The following is a 10,154-nucleotide window of genomic DNA, read 5'->3' as shown; positions in this document are numbered from 1 at the left end:
GCTGTCTATGTACAGATTCTATGAAGGAATCTGTACCAAGCTGATGGAGTGTGGACACAAAACTCAGCATCCATCAGATGAAATAGTATAGTATAGTAGTACTCCGTCTTCAGGCCACAAGTGGCCCCCGGGACCATCCGACCGCCATGTCATCCTCAGATGAGTATGCGGATAGGAGGGGCGTGTGGTCAGCACACCACTCTCCCGGTCGTTGGATGGTTTTCTTTGACCGGAGCCGCTACTATTCGGTCGAGTAGCTCCTCAATTGACATCACGAGACTGAGTACACTCCGAAAAATGGCAACAGCGCATGGCGGCCCGGATGGTGCATATAGTCTGTGGCCTCGAGCTGGGCTCCAGTTCACCACCGTCAATGGAGGGTGAAGTTTTGACAATGCCAGCCACTCATGCTGGCGAAACGTCAGTAAAATCATTAGATGATCGTCGGCCAAAGAACCCAAAAAAAGAAGCCAATAGGCAGTTTCTCAACAAGTGGCCATGAAAGCCTTAACAATTTTGTACTGGTTTTTTACTTCACATTAGCGAGTCTTTAATTTGTTCTGTTCTGTTATCATAATTTTTTTGGCCTTCATGACTCCTGCATCGAACAACCATGTATCTGCTTGCTATAGAAAAGGCGCTTCAGAGCTCAAAACTGTTGAAATTAATCATCCTAGATGCTCAGCAAGTTTTTAGTATATTGTTTGCATTGTCCTTATTTCATGTGTCTCACGCAGTCACTCTAAACTAATTTACTGGAGCTCCTCTCGTTACTGCTCTACGACCATTTATACACTACCATTTGTGGAAATTGCAACACCAAGATGGAAATGCTTGAATTCAGTTAATTTAATACCACCAGTTAGGTACATGACAAGTAACAAATGATAACCTTTCTAATCTGTGCCGGCCGCGGTGGTCTCGCGGTTCTAAGCGCTCAGTCCGGAACCGCGCGACTGCTGCGGTCGCAGGTTCGAATCCTGCCTCGGGCATGGATGTGTGTGATGTCCTTAGGTTAGTTCGGTTTAAGTAGTTCTAAGTTCTATGGGACTGATGACCACAGATGTTAAGTCTCATAGTGCTCAGAGCCATTTGAACCATTTTTTTCAAATCTGTACATGTCCTTTGAGCCCTACTATTCAGTATGTCATGTGGCCACTATGCACTGCAATTAGTGCTGCTGTACGCCGTGGCATAGAATCAATGGGGTTCTGAATACGTTTCTGAGGGATTTCCCTCCACGCAGTTTGTATCTGAGCTAACAAATCTGTTACACCAGTTATTGGAAGATTGTGAAGCACCAGGTGCTGACCAACCATATGCTCAAATATGTTCGATGCGTGACATGTCTGGCGAACGTGCAGGCCAGGGAATCAATGGTACCAGTCGTTCTTCATAGAAGGCTTGTACATTCCTCGCAACATGTGGCCGGGAATTGTCCTGCTGTCAGTGGAGATGCCTAAAGCAGGCGGAGTACCTCAGACTCCACAACCTCCATTAGGTACCGGTTGCTGTTCAAAGTGCCCGCAATACGTACGAGGCGAGATCGGTTGTTGTAACCAATGGTGCCTCAAAACATCAAACCTGGTGTTTGTCTGCTTTGCAGCTCCAGGTTGCGCTCACCACGGTACCTCCGGACACGTATGCGGCCATCACTGTAGAGCACATAGAAGCGTGACTCATCCGTAAAGATTACAAGTGTTCACGTACCCATTGCAGTCGGAGGAGCTTGTGGTTTCTGGACAATGGAAGCCGAGGTAATGGCATGCGTGAAACCAGTCCGACCTACAGCAGATGGTGACGAACCGTCGATGCAGACAAGTGCACACCTGTTGCACTGCTCCAACGAGGAACCAACACTGTGGATGACGCTGTACAGTCCGTAAAGGCCATGTGGGCAAGTTGACGGTCATCCTGTGTTGTGGTCATGTTCCGTGGTCCAGTTCCCGCTCGTCACTGGGTAAGACCTTTCTCTATCCACTGCTTCTACACACGCATCACTGCCGTAGCAGCATGCCTTGTGCGAGCCGAAATGTCACGGTATGACAACCTCGTTTGCCGGAGACCGATCATTCTGCCCCGTTCGAACTCGCTCACACGCCGATGTGGCTCCCTTTGACGTCGACGAGGCGTACTGACACTCACTGTATTGTTTCCACTTTGTGTGACAGCTGTGCACCGACTACACTAGGCGCAACACCGACCCTGTCGGACCGACACGAGAGGGCTCTCTGCTCGGTCTACATGTGTCCCATCTCGCTGCAAAACGTATCACTAGTAGAGATGGGTCGAACTCGTTCATTCCCGTGAACTACTTCATTCATTTCACTCTTTGCCGTGAAGCGTTCAAATGAAGTAGTTCATTCATGAAGTACGGAAGCCTGGCGAAGTTGCCCAGTTCGAAGCTCAGCCGCGGCTGCGCTCGCTTCGCCTCGCTCGTACAATAAAGCTTCGTAGTACTTCATAATTTTACCAACAGATGGCCGAACTATGCAGTAACGTGCACGAAACGTTTTACGCTCTTACAGCGTCTGAGTTAACTTAAATAGAGCATGGTCGAGGGGGACAAAGGAAAGATAAACAGAGGAGCCTGTCACATATAAAGAAGGTATTACATTTAATCTTGCTCGACATTTTCTCATGAAGCGCCCAAAAAGTCTTTATCTGCCAAATTAAACATTATTTGTTGTATTCATGGACTGAAAACTAGGGCTACCAACGAAATGCAGTCCAATTTTATGTTCCTTTTAAAACTTAATCCAAAATAGAATGAGTATGTTTACTACTGTCACAAAGTCTATATACCTACGTTAAGTAATTATTCAGAAGTTTTCCTGTAGATTTTATTTTTGTTGAGAATAATAATCCTCCAGATTCAAAACGTAAACTGTCATCTGTAGTCATTGGTACGCTTTTACGTAAAATCCCTCTTTCAGTGTTATTAACAAACCTCTTATTTTCATGTTGGCTGTGCATGCTCACACAGCCAGCCTCTTCGTTTGTATCTTTAACATTCATTTGTCTGCAAGCGCTGCCAACGGTAGGCTACCCGTAGACGCGAAGTTTAACTGCACAAATAGTCACGGGTAATGATGTCAGCACTGCAGGAAGCAGCTGACGCTGCATTCTCCTCGCCCCTCACCTCCCCAACACCTCGTAAACCTATCGTTCCAGACAAACACCGCGCGATTCGTCGACAGGCAGTAGAGGGAGGACTGAAGTGAAGGGAGGATGAGTGACGTAGCGGCGATGTAGTGGGAGAGGGGGAGAGAGTGAGTGAACTAGAAAAAAGTGTGGAGTGTGCTATCTGTGAAGAGTTTGAAGTACCAGTTCATTGAAATTGAGTGGTTAGTTCACACTTCACTGGAGTGAAGCGTTCATTTGAACGACTCATTCACGAGCTCCTCATCACTAATCGCTAGTGCTTGCACGCCCGTCGCTGCTTCCACCAAGTATGGCGCTATTCGGGTAATTCCTTCTTGGTGATGTACTTTTCACAAATGGCAGTGTATTTTTGCTGCTTATTTACTTTTCCATCTTTCTTTACTTTACCTCTTCCGCTACTGTTTCTCTTTTATTCTCCCCTCCCACTCCAGTTTCCCCTCCGACATATGTCTTGAACCAGTTGCTAATGTCAAGCAATTGCAATCTCTTTTAACGATCTCTGCTAATTAGCACATTATTCCTCTAGTTCAACGCCTTGGATTTCATTGTTAGTGGCACAATTTTTTTAATATCTTGCCCACCGCTCTACTCCTACATCAGATAAGTATCGATAATGATACCAGCATATTCACTTCCCTAAACATTTTTTCTAATTTAAAGAGCTGAGATAAAAACTGAATGACTGACGCAAGTTTTTGAAGTTCATAACTATCTTAGGAGGTTTATTCAAACCGTATTGCCCTCTTATATATCACTGATGCACAGTTGGAGATTACAGTACTCGTAAGGGTACAAGTGAGTGCTGTTGCAACTTTAATGAAATGGTGAGTTCTGCAGCCTGATGTGTTCTCCTTTTGTTCCGTAGATATTTACCAGAATCTCCGAGGTGGCTACTCAGTAAAGGACGACCAGAAGAGGCTCTCAAGGTTCTGGAGAGGGTAGCAGCAACAAATGGAAAGCCCCTACCTTGTGACACGTTGATGAAGCTTAATTACCTGTCTGAACAGAGAACTCCAAACATGGGTATCAGAAGCATCATTACCAACAGGAATCTCTTTAAAAATACAGTTTTATTACTTATTAGCAGGTTTGTGAATCTAATTTGTTTCATATAATTTTTTAAACTCGAACGAAAATGTCAATTTTTGGCGGTGGACGGTGAATATATACTTTTAGTTCATTAGATCCGAGTGAAAGCATTGTTTAAAATAAAAACCTGGAATACATGACGGTTGCTTGCTGATGACTGAAACCGATGAATCATCGTAGTGGTAACATCTGACTTGGTTACGTATTTCATCAATTGCATTGTACATACTCCACTGTGAAAGGGTTTTTAAAATTACTCTTATTTTGAAGCTAAAAATTTGTGGTTTTTCTGCTTTTAAACGTATTAGCTACTCATGTATATATTTTAGTGAAATTTATAATGAATGTAAAAATACACTGATCAGCCAGAACATTATGACTACCGACATACAATGCATGTAGTATCAGTGAGCATACTGTCTGTGTGTAGAATGGGGAAGCCATTCAATGTATCTGAGTTCCACCAAGGGCAGATTTTGGTGGTCCAGAGGCTCGAAATGAGCATTTCGGAAACTGAACAACTTGTCAGGTGTTCGATGAGTGCTGTGGTGAGTGTCTTCAACACGTGGCCAAACGAATGTGGGGCCACATCCAGACGTCGTGGCCTAGAGCAGACATCTCTCATAGCAGATGTTGGACGTTGCAGGCTGGGCAGACTGGTAAAACTGGACAGGCAGCGAACTGTGGCGGAACTGCAGTCAGACTTAAATGCTGGGCAGAGTATAAGTGTGTCTGAAAACACAGTGCACTGAACACTCCTAACGATGGGCCTCCGCAGCCAACGACCCATGCATGTGCCAATGTTAACACCACATCATCGGCAACTACGACAGAAATGGGCACCCGACGATCAGCACTTGACGTTGGCACAGTGGGAGATCATTGCAAGGTGTGATGGATCCCAATACCTCTTTCACCATACCGATGAAAGGGACGAATCGCTGGACACTTACACTGCACGTCAGAAACAAGCTGGAGTGGCTCCATTAAGCTGGAAAACATTCATATGGGCATCCATGGATCCAGTGGAGCTCGTGCAAAGTATCGTGACGGCCAAGGAGTATCATATACTGATTGGAGACCACATATACCCCCTCGTGAGGATCATGTTTCCCAAGAACAGTGGCTGTTTTCGAGAAAATAAGGCACCATACCACAAGGCCTTGAGTGTTATTGGAGTGGTTTGAGGAACATAGTGGTGAGTTTCAGTTGACTTTCTGGCTCCCCAACTGGCCAGATATGAACCCATTTGAACACATCTGGGATGAGGCTGAATGTGGCGTCAGCGCTCATCATCCCCCTCCCTGGAATTTAGGGGAATTAGGTGATCTGTGTGTGCCGACATAGAGCTAACTCCCTCCAGCGACCTGCCAAGGCCTCAGTGCTTCCATGCCACACTGTGTCGCTGCTGTTATCCGTGCCAAAGGTGGATAAACTGGCTATTAGGTAGATGGTCATAATGTTCTGGTTGACGAGTGTATGTTGTGAACATATGATTATATAGTTGCGTCATTGATGCATTGTAGACTGACCATGACAAGCAGCAAACAGGGTAGCTCTCATGACTTTAAAAGGCATTTAACCAGCTACCACTGTTAAAAAAGCCTGTTTACTATACTAACTCTTTTGATGTGGAGAATCACAAACAGTCAGACATATCACAGAAGTATTGTCCCACAATACCATAGCATAGTAGACCACAAGGATTCCTGCTAACGTCTAGAGAGTCGATATATTACATAAATGCTCTAGATGTTTCTGTAATGTTTGAATTGTTTATGTTATGCTCTAGAGCTCTTCAAGAGGCACTTAGGGCCATAAAGGGTCCAACTTCTGGTGATTTCATCATGAAAGGAAGAGAGAAGTGCAGCCGACTATACAAAAGCCTCCCGCGGTATTTCCTTTTCGTGATCGGCTGGGTCGAAATAGGGGGCATTTGAGGAACTGCTGGACGATCGACGGTTTCTGGGTCACTGACTGTTCTTCGGTATTTCTTTTTCGTGATCCACTGGGTCGAATATAGGCGGCATTTGAGGAACTGCTGGCCAATTGATGGTTTCTGGGGCGCTGCTTGTTCTTACCTGTAGGGGGAGTGAGTGCCAAACCCAGTGTGAAAAGCGGTTCGGCCTCCAGGGCACCTCAGTTCGAGAATACTCAGCGACTGATTGCTAGGCAGTGCTGGGAGATGGTAGTAGCTCAGGAGTTCGAAGTGGTTAGACGTCCATTGGCTCCCATTGCATGTTACTGTCGTTTCACCTTTTCGTGATCGGCTGGGTCGAATATAGGCTGCATTTGAGGAACTGTTTGTAAGGTGTCAGGCAAATCCAACACCTTCCATAAAAACCCTGACATGATAAGCAAATCCAGTAGTATGTCACATAGCTCCGAATAAATCGTGACATTAAATTAACCAAAGAAATACGAGTAACGAGTGAGCAAATGGAATACCACAGACTAACACAAGAATGCCTAAATGCATGTCATACCTTCCCGCCGTGAGACAGACGCAGTTCCGAGGAGAGAAACGAGAACAGAAGCTGAGAGCAGAACCGTGTTAAGCTGGAAGGCCCTACGATAAGGGACGGACGGACACCCACGTCGCCAGCTAACCGCTAGGACACCACCCGCAAGTTTTAGCGTGAGACTTTTTCGCGTCTCTGTTACGTCAGGACCACCCCTCAGCCCATGTTAAAAGCTAGAGCCCTCCAGAAGAACAGTATAGATGTTACGATGACACAAAAAGGGCTACACCACCCGCAAGTTTTTAGCGTGAGACTTTTTCGCGTCTCTGTCACGTCAGGACCACCCCCCAGCCCATGTTAAAAGCTAGAGCCCTCCAGAATAATAGTATAGATCTTATGACAACACAAAAAGGGCTACACAACCCGCAAGTTTTAGCGTGAGACTTTTTCGCGTCTCTGTTACTTTAGGACCACCCCCCAGCCCATGTTATAAGATAGAGTCCTCCAGAAGAACAGTATAGATCTTACGATAACGCTAAAAGGACCACACCAGCTGCAAGTTTTAGCGTGAGACTTTTTCGCGTCTCTGTTACGTTGCAAACTTTAAAAAACATTGCCCCACCACGAAAAGTATAACGTTTCTCATTGTATAGACAGAATTTTTGTAGGCAGAGCTTAAGGTTAACATTGAGACCCTGATTGGTTAGATGAAAACACAGCCAGATAGTTTTTTTTAAACCAACTTCGGTAAATTATAGTAACGAGAAGTTAGGGAGAGTTGCTTCCGAGAGGGCGAGCTGGACGGAGCTGCGCCGGCCACCGCTCCCTGACGGTCAACGACAAGGTAATGAACGCACGTGATGCCGCATTTTTGAGAGCATAAGGCTTCACTCAGAACCGCAGAAGTCTCATCTGTTACATCCCCTTTACGTAATACTAGTGTAGATCGTCAATTAAAGCTCATGGTGTTCACATTTGCCACTTGAAGTAAAAATCCGAAACGCGATGATTTTTCTCTTACATAGTTATTGAGAAGCCACATCAGCCACTGTAATTTACGACAAGTTAGATAAGTAATTAAACCTAATTGAGGATCACTGTAGACCATTTTGATAGTTTTCTCTTTTGTGAAACTTAATTTAAACCTAGATTATAGACGTGATATGGCATAGGTCATCCTTCGATCCATTGTAGAACTTGGAAACGCATTCAGGGAATATTCGTTCACATTTTTGTTGAACACAGTTGGTTTTTACCATCCTGTATTAAAACATTTCCTTTTATCAATAGTGCAATTTATAAACAATGTTTTGTGAGTAGAATAAAATTTCCAATGGTAAACTTAACTGCTTTTTCGACGTTATTTTACCAGCTAACTAAAAATAGGAAACCCTTGAACCCCTTCCACTAAATTTAGTTAGTATTAAGATTCTTTTACAGGGAGTGCAGTGGAGCTGACGCTGAAATCATTAAGTATTTGGTTATATCATCGCTAGTCTCACTGAACTCTTCTGAATTCTACATGTCATGTGTGGTCTGGCGTCTCCTTACCAGCAACAGGTCCCAGGTTCAAACTAGTCAATTCCCTAAAAAACACGCTCACAGCGTCGTTGCGCGAAAGTGGTAGGGAGACACGATATAGAACAAACAGACACCACGCAGAATGTTTAGATGTTGGCCGATCGACGGTTTCTGCGGCGCTGCTTGCTCTTCGCTATTTCCTTTTTGTAATCGGCTGGGTCGAAAATAGGCAGCATTAGAGGAATTGCTGGCCGATCGACGATTTCTGGAGCACTGCTTGTTCTTACCTGCAGGAGGAGTGAGTGCCAAATGCAGTTCAGGTGTGAACAGCGGTTCGGCCTCCATGGCTCCTCAGTTCGAGAATACTCATCCACTGATTGCCTTGGCAAAGCTGGGAGATGGTAGTAGCAGTTCGAAGTGGTTCGACGTCCATTGGCTCCTATTGCATGTTCCTGTTGTTTCACTGCTCGCGCCTAAAACGAAGGCGGAGGTTGTATCAGGCAGGCTGTCAGACAGGTGTGTTCAGGTCGGTGTTGAGAAGGATGATGGCACTGTGTCGAGTTTTGGCTATAGCTGACTGCGATGCACAACTATGCACGCCTTATAATACCCTCCTGGAAATTGAAATAAGAACACCGTGAATTCATTGTCCCAGGAAGGGGAAACTTTATTGACACATTCCTGGGGTCAGATACATCACATGATCACACTGACAGAACCACAGGCACATAGACACAAGCAACAGAGCATGCACAATGTCGGCACTAGTACAGTGTATATCCACCTTTCGCAGCAATGCAGGCTGCTATTCTCCCATGGAGACGATCGTAGAGATGCTGGATGTAGTCCTGTGGAACGGCTTGCCATGCCATTTCCACCTGGCGCCTCAGTTGGACCAGCGTTCGTGCTGGACGTGCAGACCGCGTGAGACGACGCTTCATCCAGTCCCAAACATGCTCAATGGGGGACAGATCCGGAGACCTTGCTGGCCAGGGTAGTTGACTTACACCTTCTAGAGCACGTTGGGTGGCACGGGATACATGCGGACGTGCATTGTCCTGTTGGAACAGCAAGTTCCCTTGCCGGTCTAGGAATGGTAGAACGATGGGTTCGATGACGGTTTGGATGTACCGTGCACTATTCAGTGTCCCCTCGACGATCACCAGTGGTGTACGGCCAGTGTAGGAGATCGCTCCCCACACCATGATGCCGGGTGTTGGCCCTGTGTGCCTCGGTCGTATGCAGTCCTGATTGTGGCGCTCACCTGCACGGCGCCAAACACGCATACGACCATCATTGGCACCAAGGCAGAAGCGACTCTCATCGCTGAAGACGACACGTCTCCATTCGTCCCTCCATTCACGCCTGTCGCGACACCACTGGAGGCGGGCTGCACGATGTTGGGGCGTGAGCGGAAGACGGCCTAACGGTGTGCGGGACCGTAGCCCAGCTTCATGGAGACGGTTGCGAATGGTCCTCGCCGATACCCCAGGAGCAACAGTGTCCCTAATTTGCTGGGAAGTAGCGGTGCGGTCCCCTACGGCACTGCGTAGGATCCTACGGTCTTGGCGTGCATCCGTGCGTCGCTGCGGTCCGGTCCCAGGTCGACGGGCACGTGCACCTTCCGCCGACCACTGGCGACAACATCGATGTACTGTGGAGACCTCGCGCCCCACGTGTTGAGCAATTCGGCGGTACGTCCACCCGGCCTCCCGCATGCCCACTATACGCCCTCGCTCAAAGTCCGTCAACTGCACATACGGTTCACGTCCACGCTGTCGCGGCATGCTACCAGTGTTAAAGACTGCGATGGAGCTCCGTATGCCACGGCAAACTGGCTGACACTGACGGCGGCGGTGCACAAATGCTGCGCAGCTAGCGCCATTCGACGGCCAACACCGCGGTTCCTGGTGTGTC

General features: G+C 46.8%; 1 protein-coding gene across 1 annotated transcript in view; it reads left to right on the top strand.

The window, feature by feature from the left end:
- The first annotated feature begins 4,146 nt into the window (after positions 1-4,146).
- LOC124607318 (solute carrier family 22 member 19-like) overlaps positions 4,147-10,154 on the top strand; it is a 59,053-nt gene continuing 53,045 nt past the window's right edge. The window contains exon 1 of the mRNA XM_047139617.1: positions 4,147-4,252. Coding sequence (XP_046995573.1) covers positions 4,185-4,252 — 68 coding nt within the window. The 5' untranslated portion in view covers positions 4,147-4,184. The remainder of the gene's footprint in view (positions 4,253-10,154) is intronic.

This window comes from Schistocerca americana, chromosome 3 (genome assembly GCF_021461395.2).
Source record: "Schistocerca americana isolate TAMUIC-IGC-003095 chromosome 3, iqSchAmer2.1, whole genome shotgun sequence".
Classification (NCBI taxonomy): domain Eukaryota; kingdom Metazoa; phylum Arthropoda; class Insecta; order Orthoptera; family Acrididae; genus Schistocerca; species Schistocerca americana.
The sequence above is the reverse complement of the archived record's forward strand: the minus strand, read 5'-3'. Positions and strand labels throughout refer to the sequence as shown.